Genomic DNA, 22,363 nt, shown 5'->3' with positions numbered 1-22,363 from the left:
GAATTTGTACATGCAATCATGCATGCACACATGCATGAATGTATGCATACATGATTGCATGAATGCATGCATGATTGCATGCATGCATGCATGAATGAAGGAATGTATGCATTAGTTAATGAATGTATGCATTAATATTCATGAATTGATTAATACACAAATGAATGAATGAATGAACATGATTTTCATGTCCTATTCCTTACCACCTCCTCTCTCTCTCTCTCTCTCACTCTCTCTCTCTTTCTCAGGTTGTGTTTTCGCGTGTAGCCAGAGTTTGTAAGAACGATAACGGAGGATCTCCGAGAGTCCTGGAGAAGTACTGGACCTCCTTTCTGAAGGTGCACACACACACACACACACACACACACACACACACACACACACACACACACACACACACACACACACACACACACACACACACACACACACACACACACAGTCACACACACACACACACACACACACACACACACAGTCACACACACACACACACACACACACACACACACACAGAATCTCTAAAATGAGTGCCTCACCTGTGTGTTGTAGGCGAGGTTGAACTGTTCCATTCCTGGGGATTCCTTCTTCTACTTTGACGTTCTGCAGTCACTCACCAACGTGCTGCAGATCAACCAGCGCCCCACGGTGGTGGGACTGTTCACTACACAGTCAAACAGGTACACAGGTCGCCGTGTTGGGTAGCAGTGGCGTACAGCAACTACGTACATGTACTCAAGTGCTGTACTTAAGAACAATTTGGATGTGTTTAACCTTTTACTTTACTGAAAATAATAATTTTGGGAACACCCACCCAGACAAGCACATGGAATTGGAGTTGAGTCATCAAGTTACTTTGACAAGTTGTTTGTGAGTACTTCTTAACCCACCATTGCTGGTCACAAATCATCCACAAAACAGGCCAATTAAACTACTGGTCTGTGTAGTTTTGGACATGCTGTAATACTGTAGGCTTCCACCCAACAGCAACATTATGTAACTAATGCACAGATTATTTATGCGTTTATCTGACATCTGTACGTGTACGTGTATGTGTGTGTGTGCGTGTGCGTGCGCGTGCGTGCTTGTGATAGATCCGGGTTTGGCATAGGTTGACAGTGAATTATACATGCATGTTTATAATAGATGATTTCTACTGTAAATTATGTAACACGTGTTTAGTTGAGCTGTGCAGATGTTGCTGTGCAGATGTTAGCATTAGGGTTTGGTATACTTTTTTAACGATTCCCATTCTGTAATGAATCCCCCCTAACGGACTGATTCTCTCGTTGGTCAAACTGATTCCCAAACTGATTCCCAAACTGATTCCCATTCTGTAATGAATCCCCCCTAACGGACTGATTCTCTCGTTGAACCCTACAAACCCTCCCGCGCACTCAGATCAGCCAACGCAGGGAAGCTGGAAGTACCCTCACTAAAAACGCCGGGACAACGCTCCACACGTCCCAAACTCTTCTCCCTTCTGGCCCCAAAACTGTGGAATGCACTTCCCGTTGCAATCAGAACTGCAGCATCACTCCCGATCTTCCGCCGTAGTCTGAAAACCCACCTTTTCAGACTCCATCATGGCCCATAGCACTTACCCTACCCCCCTTAGACAGCACTTCTTAGACTTATATAGCATTTGAAACAGACTTATAGCATGGCATGTAGACAGCACAATAAGTGCATTGTATGTAGTCATAGCACTTCATAGTATATAGTGTATAGTAGTCATAGCACTTCATAGTATATATGTACAGCATAGTATAGCATATGTGTAGTTTATATGTATAGTGTCATTATATAGATATGTTCTAGTTATAGTTTATATGTATAGTGTCATTATATAGATATGTTCTAGTCACGTTCTTAGCTTACGCATGTTTCGCGATAAATGCTTTTTACATATGTGATGTATTCCCATGCTTTTTGTTCTTGCTTATTGTAAGTCGCTCTGGATTAAGAGCGTCTGCTAAATGCCTAAATTGTAAATTGTAAATTGTTGGTCAAACTGGCAATAAAGTTCAAAAGCATCTTCCATAACATCAGGATATTATTTCATTTCATCTACTGACTTTTTTTTTAAACTTGAATCCATGGCCTTCCGTATTTCAACAGCTAGTTAGGATGAGCTAAATTCAGATTAGAGCCAGGCCGACATATCAGCCAGTGTTTTTCTTTCTCTCAATCTCTCTCTCTCTCTCTCTCTCTCTCTCAGCATCCCGGGCTCAGCAGTGTGTCTGTATTACATGGACGACATAGAGAAGGTGTTCAACGGAAGGTTTAAGGAGCAGAGGACCAGCGACTCCTCATGGACTCCAGTCGCTGAAGACCAGGTCCCCAAACCACGGTAAATCCTTCCCTGCCAAGGACCTCTTTTGACGCATGTTGTGTGTTAGACCCAAAACTAAAGATGTCTCCACAATTCCATGCTGTATTGAAACGTTATACAAAGTAATACATGATATGTTTAACAATAATTTTACTCTTGAGAGCGTAAAATGAAACCACTGAATTACCTAATCGCCAAAGTTTAAAAATATAAAATAAAAATAAACAGCTCCCATCCACTCCTACATTACTGTATTTTCTGAAATGATCTCCACTCCTGTGTTGGTCCACTTCCGAATCCGCTAGCATGTTATTTTCAATGGACTTTAAAGGGTATCTGCACATTTCTGAAGTTACAATAGTTAATGACTTTGAAGACATTTTTAATACCAAATTGTCAAATATCACGAAAGACAATGCAAACATTGTGAAAATAGCCGACCTACAAGCTTGTTATCTATGAAACCGAGTCAAACTAAGTGCAATGCCTACAATTCCATGTGCTTGTCAGGTCGTGTTTTCTCGCTTAGCCAGACAACTATTCCACAATCTCCGAATGCTATATAGAGTCTGGAGCTACACCTCCCGAAATCCGAGTAAGGAAGCTGCCATTTCCGTTCACGAAAATACATTTTAAAATATCTTTAGATTTTATTGTTTTATTTCCATTTCTGCTAAGCAGCAAGCTATATATGCTTACATGATTTCTATTTATATTAGAATAGATTTGCGAGACTGTAAAGACGAAACGGAAGTGGGGAGAAGGCTTCTCATCAGCATGTATTGTGCTGTGGAGATTGATTACATGCTGAATAAAGCTGGAGAACCTGCTTTTTTTTCAATTTGCTAAATTACAAGTTGTACATGGGGGAGCAATTGCCTTTGTGCTGCACATTGATCTGAATCGAACGCGCTGGACCTTGAGGAGAAAAGAGGATGGAAACTGGTATTTATTGTGTGTTCCGTGTCCTTTTCCTGGCTAGGAGAACTTGAACTTGTATGACTTTCCTGGCCCGGACCTTTTTTAATAGTGATAGTTTTTTTATATTATTATACAGAGCTGGTGATACGATTATGGCTTTGATGATAATTGTCACCAATTATTGTGAGTGAGTTTACAGCAGTGGTTTTCAACCCTGTATGTCAAAGTCCATTATGTATTGAGCATTTTGAGCCAGGGACCATTTGATGAGATTTTGCCTCTCAGACCCAAGCCTTTGAATATTGTGTTGTCGTTGGATAAGATTTTGTCCACAATTCCATGCTGTATTGATGTTGGTGCCATGGAGATAGCCAAACGTTGATCAAAATAACAATTATTCTACATTCTCTAATTATGTAGATTTCTTGTCGGGTCCATTTGGTTTCATGTTACACTCTCAAGAGTCCATTTGGTTACCAACTGCCCATCATTTAGCTGGTGACCATTTGGAACCCCCTCAAGGAACACTGGTTGAAGACCACTGACTTACAGCAGTGTGTGTGTGTGTGTGTGTGTGTGTGTGTGTGTGTGTGTGTGTGTGTGTGTGTGTGTGTGTGTGTGTGTGTGTGTGTGTGTGTGTGTGTGTGTGTGTGTGTGTGTGTGTGTGTGTGTGTGTGTGTGTGTGTGTGTGTGTGTGTGTGTGTGTGTGTGTGTGTGTGTGCGCGCGCGCGTGTGTGTCTCTTAGACCTGGTTGCTGTGCAGGAGACGGCGTGGCAGCGGAGTATAAGTCGTCGGTACAATTCCCCGACGAGTCGTTGAGCTTCATCAAGTCTTTCCCCCTGATGGACGAGTCTGTTCCCTCCGCTAACCACACCCCCTGCTACACACACACTTCTCACAGGTACGCACGCACGCACGCATGCATGCACACACGCACGCAAGCAACATTTCAGGCACAAACCATCTCACATAAATCCAACCCCAAACTCTGAAACCTGACCTCTAGCCTAAATGTCTAATCCTAACACCAGCCTGAATCTTGTCCTAATAGGCAGCCTTAACCAATTTCACTTTCAAAAATATTCAGTAATGGCAAAAGTAGCAGATCTACAAGCTCACTAAGGGCTCTATTTTTCCATGCTAAACCCCTTATCCCTAAACTACTTTGCCTTTTTTTACTATTTTGAAAATAAGTTTTCAATAGTTAAACTAGGCGATCTACATCAACCCGTTGTGAACTTGTAGATTGGCTATTTTAACTATTCAAAAAGGTTTTTCAAAATGGTACAAAACAAAAAAGTAGTTGGGGATAAGGGGTTTAGCATGGACGAAAACAGAGCCCTATAGTGTCGCATTGTGACGTGTTGTGAGCTTGTAGATCAGCTATGTTTGCTACTGTATGCACGCTTCCAGAATGAAGCCCATTTTGACATTGGAAACAGGAATATGCATTTAATGAACTTTTTAAAAAGCGGTGCATTTTCATGAAAATCTCCTTTATTTGTGTTTGTATTAGTGATGATTATACAGATTAGTTGGGTTTCTGTGCAGTTTCCAGAGGCTGTTTGCACCATGTTGTCGTTGCTGCAGGATTCTGGAGAGAAAAATGATCATAATCATAATGAGATTATCTGATTAACTAGAGGCATAAACAACTCCTCAGGCTGTACAGCACACACGCACACACATGCACGCACGTACACACACACACACACACACACACACACACACACACACACACACACACACACACACACACACACACACACACACACACACACACACACACACACACACACACACACACACACACACAGACAGACAGATGGAGATATGATGAGTAATACATTGTTTATGTGTGTGTGCGTAACTGATCGCTGCTCTAGGGTCAGGTTGACCCAGGTTGCCGTGGATACCGGTGCAGGTCCGTTCAAGGACCGAACCGTCTTGTTTCTGGGTTCTGAAGACGGCCGAGTGCAGAAGGTTCTGATCAACACCCATCCTAATGATACCACTGGTCCTGTACTGCTGGAAGACATCACTGTGTACAACCCTACACTGTACGTATCTGAATATACTACTACTATTACTATCACTACTATAATACTACTACTAATAATAATAATACCGGTAATAGTTAGTCATAGACTAATAGTCAATGTCAGTCAGTCGGTAGAGCACTCACCTTTCAACCACAAGGTCATGGGTTCAATCCCGGGGTCCGCCAACTCAACGTATGAGTAGCACGACTTGGGAGAGTTTTTCACTAACCTTTGAAGAGTCACCCGGTCGTGAACGTACAGTAGCTCCATTTCATGATCGTCCACCTTAAAGTAGCGCGATCGTTTCTCATAATGTCGAGACAAAGAGGGAAAGAGGTCTTTATCTCGTGTAACTCGTGAATGGGGGTTCACTGAAAGTATTAACGGATAACGTTGTTTCCAGGTGTAATGTTTCTTAACGAGTGACATTGTTTCCAGGTGTAACGTGGCGGGTCAGGAGGACAGGAGCATCATGGGATTGGAGATGGATAAGGAACACCATGCGTTGTTTGTAGCGTTCAGCGGCTGTGTGATCCGAGTTCCACTGAGTCGATGTACACAGCATGGTACCTGTAGGACGTAAGTACACTAAATACTACTATATGTATTATATATTATAGATGTACACAGCATGGTACCTGTAGGACGTAAGTACACTAAATACTACTATATGTATTATATATTATAGATGTACACCTCATGGTACCTGTAGGACGTAAGTACACTAAATACTACTATATGTATTATATATTATAGATGTACACAGCATGGTACCTGTAGGACGTAAGTACACTAAATACTACTATATGTATTATATATTATAGATGTACACCTCATGGTACCTGTAGAGGTCTAGAATGTGGGGACATGTGATCAGTGACATCACTAAGATGTACTCTTTGCAAGCCAAAGAGTACATCTTTGTGATGTCACTGATCACCAGGTTCTAGACCTCCAGTTCTAGGCTACACAGAAGGGGGAGGGACTTTTTATTATTTCCACACAACAACTCTAGGATATATTAATGACATAGTTCAATGTTGAAAATGTATTCCCCATTAAACACTACTGTATATGGTTGACCGGAGTCCCTCAGAGCTCTCTACTAGTGTCTGTTCTGTTTTCTGTTGATGCAGGGAAAGCTGCTGTGATGTGCTGTGAGCTTGTTGTCCTAACTATTTTCTGCAAAGGCTTTCCATTTCAGTGTTGAAAGGGAAATAAACAGTATCAAGGTTGTTGCCAAGAAGCATTGTTACAGGAGAGAAATAATCTGCTAAATAAATACACGTGTGTGTGTGTGTGTGTGTGTGTGTGTGTGTGTGTGTGTGTGTGTGTGTGTGTGTGTGTGTGTGTGTGTGTGCGCAGTATGTGTATTCTCTCTCTCTCTCTCTCACATTCTCTCTCTTTCTGAATTAAATTCTATTTTGATTGAAAGGAACTTTATATCCATGTACTTGGTACAGAGCTTTTGAAGCAAATAGCAGCACCTCATCGAGGTTTAGCAGTCACTTGGTAGAAAACATTTTAAGATGAATAGCAGCAGCTATTTAAATGTATTTGAATTACCCCCCTCCTCCACGCACACACATACACAAGCAGTTTTCCTGTCTTTGAACGTACAGTAGTTGCTCTGTTCGTATGTACAGTTAGTTCTCTCTCTCTCTCTCTCTCTCTCTCATATGACAGTCTGACATTTGCTTACAAATCCCAATGGACTTGGTCAATATGCCACTAATGCACGCACGCACGCACGCACGGCGCACGCACGCACGCACGCGCACACACACTTACAGTATAGGCTAGGTCTACGGATTAGAGTTTGAATTGTGCTTGGTGATACTTAGTTTCGTGCTGGCGTCCCACACCCCAAGATAGCCTATCTACAAGCTTGTATAGATCTTCTATTTGTGGGCTTTAGGCTTACGGTAAACAGAATGGCAAGACATTGGCAAAAATGTCATACATAAAATTGCCGTCCTACAATGTAAGTAATGTAGACCAGTAAGTCTACATCACTCTAATTATGTCCCCCTCTGTCTGTCTGTCTGTCTGTCTGTCTGTCTGTCTGTCTGTCTGTCTGTCTGTCTTCAGGGCCTGTCTCTCCTCTCGAGATCCATACTGCGTGTGGCTGCGGAGCGGGAGCTGTGCCAACATGGTGTCTGGGCTGAGGTGCGTTTAATGATTACACAATTTAATTACATGATTCCATACAGCCGTGCTTCTCCAAACTACAATTTAGTAATTTAGCGGACTCTCTTATCCAGAGCGACTTACAATAGGCAAGGCAATCACGTAGTAGAAGAATTCAGGGAGACAGTGTAGTGTTACAATGAGATTGTAGATCTGCTATTTAATATTAAGAAAAGAACGGAAGTTTGGACATATGTCATTTCCAGCCGACAGCAGCGATATCCAGCTGAACACTGTGGGAGACGACGCAGATCAGATTAGATCGAATCTGATTGGATGCGACGTGATCAGATTACATGTAATCACGTTACACGAGTTGATTTGTTTATTGAAGCTGTGCTCAACTCAGCACGGTTTAAATCAGTGGCTCTCATCGTGTTGCAGAAGAAGTAAGACATTTTGAAAATACTGCAGTAAAGTAAAAAAAGAAAAAAAACTCGCAACAATACGCATGCTGGTATTGAAAGGGAAATGAACAGTGCAAGACACATTGTTACAGTAGAGAAATAATCTGCTAAATACACGTCTGAACTTTTTGTTAGATGATATTACAGTATGTATTGTACAGCTGCAACTGTGAATCTATGTTACACGTGTACTGTATAGTTTGTGCGTGCGTGCGTGCGTGCGTGCGTGCGTGCGTGCGTGCGTGCGTGCGTGCGTGCGTGCGTCCGTCCGAGCAGAGAGAGACATATTAGTGTTGAATATAGATGAACAGACAGATGTAAATAAGTGTTTATTGTCCTGGCTCGTTGCGTTATTGAGTTTCTCTCACAGATCCCCGAGTGAGCTTAGATTTTTAGCTTCCACGGGTGATTGGAGTCAGTCAGCATGTAAACATAACGTGTAAATTATTTCATTTATTGTCGTATCGATTCACTCTCTCTGTGCCTCTTGGTTTGACAGCAGGACTAGTTGATTTTGTTTGGTTTTGTAACATCTTTCAATTGATTTCTCATTCTGTGTTTTATCTCTTAAAGATGTGCCTTTCAAGAAGATAGAGATATCTTTATTGTCATTCAGCAGATACATAAAATGCATAAGAGAACGAAATTGCGTTTCACTGGCTTTATAATCTCCAGTCCTAGTTAAAAAATAATCTAAAATACTATATTACTAAAATCCTAAATCCACTTATAAAAACATCAGTTCAAAGGAGACAGATATTGCACGGATAATTGCACGACAGGAGTCCTTAATAGCAGCATGTTTGGATAAGGGTTAGGGGATATTGCACTTATTTACAAGGCTTGGGGAAAGAATCTGGCTGTTTTACTCCCAATACTGTGATACCTTCTGCCAGAAGGCAACAGAGTGAACAGACCATGATGTGGGTGGGTGGGGTCAGTCCTGAAGTTGCTGGCCCTAGGCCTAAACAGACGTTTAGGCCTAGGGCCAACAATGTCCTTGATGTCCTTGATGGAAGGCAGTGACGATCCAATGGATGTTCTCCCTATCCTCAGATTGTTTAATGAACAACTGTTTGTCTGTCTGTCTGTCTGTCTGTCTGATAGGACTGGGTTTGAGCAGGACATCGACGGGGATCAGTCTCTCTACTCTGAAACGTGTCACGGTAGGAACCGAACAAATCAACATCAAGCACACGAATACGACAGCATAAATAGAACGGGGAATGTATTTCAGACGGATCATGTAGAGTCAACCTTAAAGGAGAATTCCATACTAAAAGGCTTTCTTACCTTTCTTTGTAGTTGTTACGTCCCCACCAAAGAGGTCCAGGTGTTATTTTGTGCAAAAGCTCCTTATTGGCTATTTCCCCTACCATAAGCCCTAAATGAATTGCATTGAATTTAATGGGAATTGAATGGGGCTATGGGGTGTTGTGCTAATTCGCTTATTTCCATCGCTCAAAATTAGCCCCATTCAATTCCCATTCAATTCAATGCAATTCATTGAGGGCTTATGGTAGGGGAAATAGCCAATAAGGAGTTTTTGCACAAAAAAACAGCTGGACCTCTTTGGTGGGGACGTAACGACTACAAAGAAAGGTAAGAAAGCCTTCTAGCATGGAATTCTCCTTTAAGGGTCCAAAACCAAATGGTCTACATTGTAGACCATTTGGTTTGGACCATTAAGGTTGAACACCATGCACTGATTATGTAGAGTGAATGTATTTCAGACGCATCATGTGGATTGGGTTAGGGTTAGGGCCATTTCACATAAATAATGCGACGGATGATGATGTTGATCTGGATTTATTTTGTGAATTTATATGTGATTGTATTGTTTTCAGATGTGATGACAACTACTAATAACCACGATAACGCAGACTCTGCTTATGGTAGGAACATGTCTGTCTGTCTGTCTGTCTGTCTGTCTGTCTGTTCTGTGCTTCTTTTTTGAGTGGTGCAACCGCACTCCTATAGACAGCTACTGTATGTGTGTCCCTGGGGCCCTGGGTCTGTCCCTGGGGCCCTGGGTCTGTCCCTGGCTGGCTGGGTCTGTCCGAGCACGAAAATAGCTTTTGCTTGGTTTTCACAACCAAGTGTCACTGTTGCGCAGCCTAACACACACACACACACACGCGCAGCCTAACACACACACACACACACACACACACACACACACACACACACACACACACACACACACACACACACACACACACACACACACACACACACACACACACACACACACACACACACACACACACACACACACACACACACAATGATGATTGCGGGTTTGACAGTACAGTACAGTAAAGTACAGTACAGTACAGGGACCCCCTGGGGACCCCCACACGGTAACTCTGTCATTTCTCAACCATTTTGGACGTGGGGCGGCTCGCCGGAACCGGGCTGGCTCCCTGGCCGCGTTCCTGGGGGTATGGATGTCCCCCCCCCCCCCCAGGGACCCCCACATTTTTAAATACTATATGCAAAAATAGCTGATCTACAAGCTCACAACGTTTCGTGCTGCAGTGCATTGTGAGCTTGTAGATTTGTGTTTTCAGTACACATCACTGGTGCTCCACTATGTAAAGCAGGCATAAATGAAACCCCAGCATTTGGTGCTTACAGTAAGTATAGTAATACAATTACTGTTTGCGGGCGCGCACACACACACACACACACACACACACACACACACACACACACACACACACACACACACACACACACACACACACACACACACACACACACACACACACACACACACACACAGATTAAAACTCCTGATTGTATCTTTCCTGCCAGAGAGAGAGGGAGAGAGAGAGAGAGAGAGAGAGATAGAAAGAAAGAATGTTTGCTAATGATAAACCTGATTGAATTAGACAATGAAGACTGATGAGGCAAGGTCAGGAACATGCTAACACACACACACACACACACACACACACACACACACACACACACACACACACACAGATGCATGCGTGCGTGCGTGCGTGCGTACACACATTCTCATGCAAATTCAATCATGTAGAAACAAAATGTAGTGGAGTAAAAAGTATTTTTTTTGCCTCTAAGATATAGTGGAGTAAAAGTATTAAAACATTTGAAATGGAAATATTGTAAAAGTACCTCAAATGACCGTGTTGCAGCTTTCCGTGCTCGGCCTCGGATACGTACGCATAGGGACACACATAGCTGCGTAATGGAGCGGAGGCACCGCTCAAAAAGTGTGGGCACCCCTGGTCTACATCCATGTAGTCCATCCATATTAACCCCCTCCTCTCTCTCTTAACCCTGAGCTTTATATAAACAGAAAGCATCCGGGAATAAATTGTCTGTCTGTCTGTCTGTCTCTCCGCCAGGTGTGCGTGGTCTGGCGGACATGGAGCTGCGCTGGGGCTCCAGCGTTCACTACACGCTGCTCATCGCGTGCGTCCTGGTGGCGTTCATCCTGGGCGCGGTCCTCTCCGGCCTCCTGGTGTCGTGCTACTGCGGTGGCGGCCCAGGCTCCGCCCACTGCCGCGGCGGCACCAGCGCCAGGCTGGGCAAGGGCGACCCGGAAGCCACCCTGCCTCACGCGCTGTCCCTGAGGTCCCTGGCCAAACTCAACGGACTGGCCAAGGTGAGCCCCGCCCGTCTGGAACAGTGGTTTTCATCTCAACCCTTTTCATATCAAGGCCCGTATTTGTCTCCACCAGGCCGAAGGCATGGGGAGAGAGTATGTTTTGCACTCCGTCCGTCCGTCCGTCCGTCCTTCCGTCTGTGAACAGCTAATCTCCGGCACCGTTAACCCGGTCGATGCCACATTTTGCACACACACTCCCTGGATGCCAACGATGAACCTCTGCCCCAAAATTTCCAGAACGGCTTGTTATAGCGCCACCAGGAGGCCGCTTTGTGCAAAACAAGTTTTTGGACAGTACACCTACATATTTTGTCCAAACATCACGCAAATTGGTACACAGTCTCTCTAGAGCCATTCAACGAAACGGGTCTTTCAGATTTCTCAGACTCCATCCTGATTGGCTAAGATTGGCTTCCAAAGTTCGCAGGAGTGCTCAGTTTCTAACAAAATGCTGCAAATCATGAACACATTGTGTGACTTCCATGAAATTGTGCATGCACATTCCCACTAGGCCGAGGAAGAAATGCCACATGAACATTTTCAACTCAGCCTCATGGTGGCGCTATAACTGGCCGAAAAGGGTTTTTACCTCTAACTGCACGGATCTGTGGATAACTTTGTATGCCAACTCCCTAGAGGCCAAGGAAAAACCTTTGCCTGGAATTTTTCACATCTGCTCTTTATAGCGCCACCAGGAGGCCGACCTATGTAAAACACATTTTCTAATATTACTCCTTCAGATTTTATCCAAATTTCACGCAAATCGGTACACATGCTCTTCATAGTCATGTGATCAACACAGGTTTGTTTGATTTCTCATAATCCACCCTCATTGGCTACGATTGGCTTCTAAACCTTTCAGGAGTAGCCCGCTTTGTACCCGTTTTGTACAAATCGCCACAACTATTCAACGCAGCGTCCGATTGTGGTGAGACTGTCCATGCATATTCCCACTAGGCTTTGGAAGAAATGCCACTTGACAGTTTTCAAATCAGCCTCATGGTGGCGCTACAACAGGCCAAGCCACGTCACACACACACGTTTATATTGCTCCCAAACATTTTGCCAAACATCACACACACACTCCTATCCTCCTGGTGGAGACCTGTGCCCAGAAGGGCACTTTTTCTAGTTTACTCTGCATTTGAGCCACAGACCACCACTTGAGGAGATTTAGCCTTGCAGACCCAAAACGTTGGATATTTTGTTGCCGTTGGATACGATTTTGTCCACAATTCCATGCTGTATATAGGAGAACAGGCACACAGGATCAAAATTGTGTAGACTTCTTATAAATGAAGTAATGCAGATGTTAACAATAATTTAACTCTTGAGAGCGTAAAATGAAACCAAACAGTCTGTAAGGGTCCATTTGGTTACCGTTCTGCCCTTACTATACGTTTGGTGTACACTACAGTCTGTATGGCTTGGCAGACAGCTATCAAAGTTCCCAATACAGCTCCAAATGGCAGTGACTTGGTTTAACTTCTTTACTGGTGATTAAATTGTAAAACTGCAATACAGAAAAATAGAAAACACAGACATTTGTGTCAAAGTGTAGAATCATAAACCAAACCATGTCTTTGTATGCATCAGAAGTTGCAAAATGAACATGTACTCACTGTACTATTCAAAGAATCAAATTACAAACATTTTAGAAAGGATTAAACAAACTTATAGGCATATTGCTTTAAGAGCCATAAACTCACAGACATAGACTTACAGACTTATCCTGTCCAAGGCCTGAGAGAAAGGAAACACTCAGCAGTGAGTGAGCTCTTGACAGAGTGCTGGTTTACACTGAACTGGCTCTGACCAAACTAATCACCTATTAAATACCCTGGTGAGGCTACCAGGTGAGGAGAGTTACTAATTAGGCAAAGGAACATTGGTCTCCATTACACATACAAGGTAAACTACATAGAAAGTAAACAGCACAGTTACCAACTCTCCATCATTTAGCTGGGGACCACCTGGGACCTTCTCAAGGACCACCGGTGGTCCCCGGACCACTGGTTGAAAACCACTGGTCAACAACATAATGCAGTGTTGATTCCGTCGACTGAAACTATGACGAAGAATTCGCTGACTACCATTTTTTTCACTGATAAAAACTAATTGAAAACTAAAGGAAAACCAAATGAAAACTATGATGGCTTAGCCTAAGATGAAATATACTGACAATATTGTCAACGAATAAAAACTAGACTATGTTAGGGAGGGACTAGTAGAGAAAGACAATTCACTTTGTGAGCTTGTTGTGAAGTGTTGTGACGGCTATTTTCAACATAATAGCTATTTCCAACATAAAGCGGCTTTGGGTACTGAGAAAAGCGCTATATATGTTTGAGATAGTATTATTATTATTAACATTATTAAGATACAACCAAGTGTAAAATCAGGTATTCCAACGCCATCAAGGCCTGCCAAAATATTTTTTTGTCAACAAAATCAACTGTAGAATTACTGTAGATTACATTTCATTTAAAAGACTATGACTAAAACTAAATAAAGTCATGGACTTGTTATTTAGACCAGTGGTCACCAAACGATTTAGCTCGTGACCCAAAAGAGAAATTCTTCCTGGGACCCAAACTAGTGAAAATTGCCGATTCATTAGCCTACATCTTCAACTTTTTTAGTGTTGACCTTGCTTACTGCAAGTCACTCTGGATTAAAGAGTGTCTGTTAATTGCCTAAAGTGTAATTATAACTAGTAACTAAAGCTGTCAAATAATTGTAGTGGAGTAGTTAACATAGAATATTTGCCTCTGAGATGTAGTGGAGTAGAAGTATTTTTGAATAAAGAAATGGACATAACTCAAGTAAAGTTAAAGTATAACCTACCTGCCAAAAAAAATAAAAAAAACATTTGATTATGGCGATAAGAGGTTTCTACCCGACAGCAACGATATACTTTGAACCTTTGAATACCTGGAGTATTAAAGGTCCCTGGCCAAACCCAGTGGACTGGCCAAGGTGAGCTGATCGATAACATGGATCAATGATTCCATCCATCAACACGTTGAATTATTCAGGGAAGAATGTCAGCTGGAAAGTAACTACCGGTATACACTCAAGTACCGTCGCCCACCAACCTCCCCTACATCTCAGAGACAAATATTGTATTTGTTGTACACTACAAAAATATGACAACTTTAGTTACTAGTTATTAATGCAGAACATGCAATAACCAATTAAGCTGTGTATATGTGCTATTCAAAAATCGCCGACCTACAAGCTATTTGCATGCACAGCCCAGACATACGGCCATAAGTGACACAAATATAACAAAGATACAACCACAGTCATAACAGCTGGGTCCAAATTTCCAATAGAACCGACTAAACATTGGATGTGAGAACAATGTGGTGTGACAAAACACTCATACTGTCATCAAGCTACAGTAGAAAATAAATAACATTTAACCAAGCCATCAATGACTTTTGAACTTTAAAAATGATATCCTAAACTGAAACCTGAAACTGGTGACGTGATCAGAGGGTTGAAGTGGTTCTATGTGACTGTACAGTATGGTCCCTTTTCCGCCGGTTGGTTCCCAATGGGAACCAGTTCAGTTCTTTTTGGTTCTTAGTCCATGAGCCAGAGCTCCAAAATTGGAATGTTAATTATGAATTGAATGGGCAAAACCATACCTATATTAAATTGTTATCACCATGAAACTTCCCCAATTGAGTACTTACACGAAGACAATGATTTATTGTATTACACATTTTACATTTTTAAATATGCTAATGAGGCATTATGTAGGAAAATATGCAAAATAATCGAAAATATGAAAAAGCTACTACTGTGGAAGGGTTATCATGTATTAATTTACTTGTATTGATCCTATAAACAATTTAATATAGGTCTAGTTTTTCCCACCAATTTTGGAGCTCTGGCTCATGGACTAAGAACCAAAAAGAACTGAACCGGTTCCCATTGGGAACCAACCGGTGGAAAGGGGGTCTGTGTTCTGGTGATGTGACCCTGTTCTCGTTCCTCTTGGGTCAGGAGGAGAAGCTGGACGGTTCCTCTTCACAGATGTACAGCTCCTTCATCCCCAACATCCACAACCCCACCCCCAGCACCCCCACCCTCCACCACAGCCTCCCGCTCGGAGACCCTGACCTCAGCCAGGTACGTACCCTATAGAACACTGGTTCTTACCCTTTTTTTGAGCGGTGCCTAACTGCCTAACCACGCCAATGTCTGCCCGTGTGTGTATGTCTGTCCGTCCATCCATCTGTTTAGAGTACGAACATCTGAAATACCGCTGTGTGACCTAAAGGGCCCTTCACAGTCTGAGCACTATATATAACTGCAGCCAACCAGCATTGTTGTTGAGCAGCCTGCAACGCTCAGTTCACACAGGTGTGATTTCTCAAATTTAGAATAGACTTTATTCTATGTAATAGAATAAATTAGTATACTCCATAGTCTAACTAAAAACAGTGCACATAACAGTTAAATGGACCCTGACTGGTCCATTTGTACACTCTCAGAGTTATAGATCGCTAACGATCGATTTGGTTCTTCTGAACTATCAGTCACTTGACTGATAGTTCGGAGGAACCAAATGGACCCCAAGGGGGACCCCACTTTGAGAGCCACTGCACTAGAGAACCAGCAATACTGGAGGTCCTGGGAAGACCCAGTAATTAAGGTATAGCTTTTACTTTGGAATCACAACGAGAGTTCAACATTCTTTGATCTCTCATCTCTCTCTATCCATCTCTCTCCCTCCCTCTCTCTCTCTCGCTCTCTGTGTTTTTCAGGGCGAGGGAGATGTCTCGGGTCTGCCCACGCCAGACTCCACCCCCGAGCTGCCAATCAAGAACGTGCATCCATTCCGTTCCCAGCCGTACGAGCGCAACCGCAACGGGAACACGGGCGCCATGGAAACCAACACCGCTGGGTCCGCCGCAAACACCGGCTTCGTCGGACCGGCATCTGGCTCCGGCTCCGGTCTGGGATCCAGTCCAGGCTTCATGGCCATCGTGGGGAACTCCATGGCTCAGCAGACCCACGTGTTCCCGTTCTCCTCAACCTCCTCGTTGTCCCAGCAGCATCATCGTCTCCACGGCAACCTGTCGGGCGGAGCCTCCTCCTCCTCACTGCACCTCCCCGAGGAGAGGACGACCAGTCACGAGGAGCGAAGAGGAACGGGGCCCGCCCACCACCATCTATCCCAGGTTTTTCCATTCCATTATTTATCATTAGTTTTAGTTATACATCTTTTCATTAGTTTATTATTAGCTAACTATATCATGTTTTGTTACTTTGTTATTAGCGAATTATATCATGTTTCGTTACTTTGTATTTGCGAACTTTATCATGTTTCGTTACTTTGTATTAGCGAACTATATCATGTTTTGTTACTTTGTATTAGCGAACTATATCATGTTTCGTTACTTTGTATTAGCGAACTTTATCATGTTTCGTTACTTTGTATTAGCGAACTATATCATGTTTCGTTACTTTGTATTAGCGAACTATATCATGTTTCGTTACTTTGTATTAGCGAACTTTATCATGTTTCGTTACTTTGTATTAGCAAACTATACCATGTTTTGTTACTTTGTTATTAGCTAAGTATATCATGTTTCGTTGCTTTGTTATTAGCTAATTATATGATGTTTTTTTGCTTTTGTTATTAGCTAAGTATATCATGTTTCGTTGCTTTGTTATTAGCTAACTATATGATGTTTCGCAGCAGTCTTTGCCGCAGGCGGTTGACGTGTCGGCGTTGGACGAGCTCCTGCAGCACATCCAGGAGGTCAGTGCCGCGGGGAACGGAGGCATCAGGGTCCTAACGTCCACCTCCTCCGTCTTCCCCACAAAGAACTCTTTGTCCTCCTCTTCTGGAGGGGGAGGGGCTTACCACCATGCTCCACCTCCCCATCGCACCCACCACTACAACCCCGGCAGCCATCACCACCTCGGCCACGGCAGCCAGCCCCGCCTCCTCCAGAAGTCCCACCCACTCCCGCAGGCGGAGTCCGCTCCGTATTTTACCTCCTCCACGCTCCCCATAGACACTGCTGGCACCTCCTCCTTCTCCAGCACCTCGTCGTCCTCATCATCGAACCCCGCCTCCTCGTCCAGTAACCCCACCTCCTCCACGTCGGTCCCCGCCTCCTCTCCCTGCTCCTCCACTCCGCTCCAGCGGCAGGTCATTCCGGAGTTTCCCGGTGAGGACTCGTCATCGGTGGTGGGGGGTGTGGTCTGCCGGGGGGTGGCCGTGGCGCGCCACCACTCACAGCGCCACTCGCTCATAAAGATGGGCAGCGGGGGAGGAGGGGGCGTTGCCGTGTCGCGCCACCACAGCTTCAACCAGCATCCCCGTGGGTCACCGCCCGCCTCCACTAGCTCCTCCTACTTCCTGGCGAGGATGAACACCAACAACAGCAGCAGCAATGCCATGGCGGCTTGCACGACCGCTAGCGTGACAGCTAACACGACAGCTAGCATGACAGCTAGAACGACAGCTAATACGACAGCTAGCATGACAGCTAATACGACAGCTAGCATGACAGCTAATACGACAGCTTGCATGGCGGCTAATACGACAGCTAGCATGACAGCTAATACGACAGCTAGAATGACAGCTAGCATGACAACTAATATGGCAGCTAATACGACAGCTAGCATGACCACTAATACAACACCTACTGGGCTAACGGCTAGCGGTTTGCTTCCACCTCACTTTCTGGCCCGGATGAACACTAACAGCAGCAGCAATGGCCCCAAAACATTGCAGGCAAGCGTGGCCGCTAGCACGCCTGGTGTGACGAGCAGCACCGTTAGCTCAGCCACTAGTAGGATAACCGCTGCCACTAACGGCGGTTCTTGTGAGAGGCCCCTAGTAGCCCCTAGCTCCTGTTTGACCAGACAGCACAGCTACAGCGAGCCACACACTCAGCGCTCGGCCATTGTGCGACGGACTGCTTCGCTCAAACCACAGCTCCCGCCAAAACCTTTGTTCCTCCCACCCAGGCAAGTGCTCCTCCCACCCAGACCAGTGCACCTCCCACCCAGACTAGAGCCCCTCCCACCCTGCTCTGTCTCATCATCACTGTCCAATCAGTGACAGACATACCGTGACGTCAGATAGGACATCTCTCGGCCAGACGGGCGGGGGGAAGGTTGCTCGTAATGAACGTCGGGGAGGTTCAGGTTGCTGTCGGCGGATTTAAATCAGTCAAGCCCCAAAGACCGGGAGGGCTGCTTTAGGTAATGACCTGACAAGTGGCCAACACTGGTATTGCAAGCTTGGGCCCACAACCCCGGGAAGAAAGTGAATGGCTCGACCAATGGGATCGAGTCACAGGCTCGTCCATGGATATAGTTTGAGACACGTAAAGGACACTAATGCACATGCTCTAAAGAGCCGGTTGAGCAGCTTTCATTGAAATTAGCGGGAGGGGAGTTCTTATATTTAGCTCTATGGTTTAAATCCTACATGCCCTCGAGCAACACGCTGTTCCACTCCCCTCTGTGGATGAGAGCAGAACGATGCAGAGACACACAAATGGAGCCTCTAGTACAATTGTCCGCCGTCACTCTTTGTTACCATGGCGATAGACAACGTGCGTTGTTCCTTCCCGTGGGGAGTGGGGACAATACATGCCGAACTGTATTTATTCCTTTGGGCTGGGTATAACAGTGCATCCTCCCGGCGGGGACCCCTCACTGGCGAGTGAGCCAGTGGGATACAACGGCAGTGAAAGGAACGAATTGACTACATTCGGAGACAAAAGGGACAAAAATGATTGGCTACTCTAAAAGGTTTATTCCCACCAAGAGATAAAATATTTGTTGAAGTGGCGCGATTACGTCAATGCAAAGACTTGATTGCATCAATCGCCGAGAACTAGGCGAACGGGTCGATGCGAAGGAAGCGATCGCCTCGGTATCTTCACTACATATGGAGGAGTAGTATGCAATGCTGACCGGCGCGAACAAACGAGCAAACGAACAAACTAGCGAGTGAATAGAAAGATACTATATCTTTTGGCGGGAACAGACCTCAAATGTTCTGCTCAAGCCTCCCCCAATGCAGATCAATGAGGATCTGCCGGTCAGAGACAACAACGTGAATCTGATCTGAAGACAGAAGTCGTCTTTGTGAGTGTAAAAGCCACCCCCCCACCCACCCTAGAGAAAGATCAAACGTGACATTTGACGAGAGACGATCCTCTCCAAAAGTTGAACTAATGTCAGCCTCAAAAGCCGAGGGCGCTACGCCAAAGAAAAAACGAAAAATGAAGAACAAAAACAGACGCAGAGAGTTTCTGAAGCACGATGCTTGGAGCACTGGGGAAGAGGAGCTGGTCCCAGCGCGTGGTTTTTTTTTACCATAGAAATACATGACAGACAGGCCGCTTGGCAGCTCATGAAACACTTCTCCGTGGACACGGTCCCCTAATGAGTCACGACCCAGTTGAGTGTCATCTCTTTGTTTCGGCGACAAGGCAAAGGATTGACGGAGACAGACAGACAACCCCGGCAGGGTTTTTTGCGGAGGGGAGATCTCTGGGGAAGTTTTCCCTCACATCAGACATCAGATCGGATCAATGATTCTTTGTGAGAATGAGCTCCCCTGACACGCACACACGCGCACGCACGCGCGCGCGCACGCGCGCGCGCACACACACACACACACACACACACACACACACACACACACACACACACACACACACACACACACACCAAAAAAGCTACGTTCTAAAGATTGTAAGGACTCCAAAAGTTTCACGGCCAGAGGAAGTGAAAGGAAACAGTTGATCATTGTTTTTAGATCAGTAGCTCTCAAAGGCCCTTTTTCCACCGGGGTTGAACCGGTTTGGTTATTTGTTTCCCTCCCTAATATCACTGAACCAGTTCAGAATGTTTCCACTGAAAATTAATCTGTTCAGAACCCTAAAAGTTGGTTCAGAACGGGAACCAAAAAAATGGCCGCTGGTTCCGTGAAAACAACAAGCTTCCAAGAATCTAGAACGGAACCAGTTCTTTCGGTGGAAAAGGGGCCAAGTGGGCCGCGGGACGGCTGGTGGGCCACGAGGGTATTGCAAGTCGGGGCAAAACACTTATCCACATAAACCCCGGCATCATTATAGCTTGTCGATTGGCTGTTCTCTGCCAACACTTTCCCCACAATAACAGAAAATACACAGTATAGAGCCCTGAGGGACTCCGGTCAACCATATGGGGTTTACGTGGTTAAGATGTTAATATAATCGTATCTGTTATGATAATATAACTTGAGTATTCATTGTATACCGCTAAACGTCAACTTCAAGTATACTATGCTGGTTCCATTGATCAAAGCCGGAACACAATCGATCGATTGATCATTAAAATAAACTATGCTCTGAAAATGCACGCGACCACTAACACAGATTTTCAAGTGGGCCCTGATCCAGAAACCACTGGTTTTAGATTATTCTCTCTCGTTTTCATCATTGATTCGGCTCCGTCCAATCACATAGCAGATAACATCCCGCCTCATCCAGTCACATCGCAGATAACATCACCGTCTCGTCCGATCGCACTGCAGATAACGTCACCGCCTCATTTAATCGCACCGCAGATAGCGTCACGGCCTCATCCAATCACAACGCAGATAACATTGTTGTGGAAAAAAAACTGTCAACCTCAAACACGTATTGTTTTTTGTATTTCTATACTTGCGAGGACATACATTTTAGGATGGCAATTTTATAATTGACATTTCTACCATTCTTTTACCATTTATAACCCTAAACTTGAAGCCTGAGCTACTGTACACTGATGATGTGTGTCACACACTGACAATATCGGATCTACAAAGCAACACGTCGCAATGCACCACAAGCTTGCAGATCAGCTATTTCGGCAGAACATGGACGCTATTGTACCCAGGGGCAGAGTCCTCAACAAAACGGCTTTGGTGTTCACACACACACACACACACACACACACACACACACACACACACACACACACACACACACACACACACACACACACACACACACACACACACACACACATATCAATGCTTCTTATCACATTTATCAATATGGTTATTATCATTATCAAACTATTTTGTTTGTCATTAGAGCTTTGAAATGCAAAGGACCTGAATGAGATGCTGACCAAAGTCTCTGTCGGGCAGAAACCTTGTATCTCCATATGTTTTTCTTTTTTTTTATCACAAAAAAATGTCTTTTTCACTATCTATTAAGGTACTTTCGGACGGGCATCGATTAACGCAGATTATGTCGCCTAGATCAACGACAGGTCTGCTCCAGGTCTGCTCATGAGGGGCGCGAAAACGCAAGTGTAAAAAAAAGCTCAACAGAATCCAGGTCTAGTCAGTTGCGGGCGTGTGCACGAAATGAGCACGCGCGTGACAGTTTCACGGGACCGCGCCCACGTAAATACGCTTTGAGGGGCGTTGACGCCCCTCGACTTCTCCGCGAGTACAACAAAAAAGGCAGGTCTCATTGAAAATGAATTACTAGGTACGTTAATAGCTGCTCATCTGAAAGGACCTTTACTCACCCCATGAATTAAGAATTTGTGGAGATTTATTTTTATTTTGTTTTGTCACATTCCTGAGCCAATAATGCTATATATGAAGTTAAAGGGGAATTCCGGACCAGTGCTTTTCTTGCCGTAATCTGATTTTATCCAACAACCAATGGTAGAGAAACATTGCATCGATGCAAAAAACAAACAAACATCCAAATCGGACCGCAGCACAGAGCCTGCATGTGTGCTGGGTCTTAGGCTCGTTCATGTGTGCTGGGTCTTAGGCTCGTTCGCCTAT

The 22,363-nt window shown here is 44.5% G+C and overlaps 1 protein-coding gene across 3 annotated transcripts in view; it reads left to right on the top strand.

Annotated features, from left to right (window-relative positions):
* The window catches only part of LOC306938191 (semaphorin-6D-like), a 75,800-nt gene extending 54,219 nt beyond the window's left edge, over nt 1-21,581 (top strand). For 2 of the 3 annotated variants that reach the window (XM_079522250.1, XM_079522251.1), the window contains exons 11-23: nt 249-338; nt 553-680; nt 2,222-2,353; nt 4,002-4,157; nt 5,143-5,316; nt 5,737-5,877; nt 7,390-7,467; nt 9,003-9,061; nt 9,743-9,790; nt 11,276-11,535; nt 15,556-15,681; nt 16,320-16,736; nt 17,258-21,581. In XM_079522250.1, coding sequence (XP_079378376.1) covers nt 249-338; nt 553-680; nt 2,222-2,353; nt 4,002-4,157; nt 5,143-5,316; nt 5,737-5,877; nt 7,390-7,467; nt 9,003-9,061; nt 9,743-9,790; nt 11,276-11,535; nt 15,556-15,681; nt 16,320-16,736; nt 17,258-18,634 — 3,186 coding nt within the window. In that variant the 3' untranslated portion in view covers nt 18,635-21,581. The remainder of the gene's footprint in view (nt 1-248; nt 339-552; nt 681-2,221; nt 2,354-4,001; nt 4,158-5,142; nt 5,317-5,736; nt 5,878-7,389; nt 7,468-9,002; nt 9,062-9,742; nt 9,791-11,275; nt 11,536-15,555; nt 15,682-16,319; nt 16,737-17,257) is intronic. The other variant, XM_079522252.1, reaches the window with a different exon arrangement.
* Nucleotides 21,582-22,363: the final 782 nt, after the last annotated feature.

Source organism: Electrona antarctica (genome assembly GCF_951216825.1).
Source record: "Electrona antarctica genome assembly, chromosome: 15".
Taxonomy (NCBI): Eukaryota; Metazoa; Chordata; class Actinopteri; order Myctophiformes; family Myctophidae; genus Electrona; species Electrona antarctica.
Note: the sequence above shows the minus strand (reverse complement) of the source record. Positions and strands in the feature narration are given on the sequence as shown.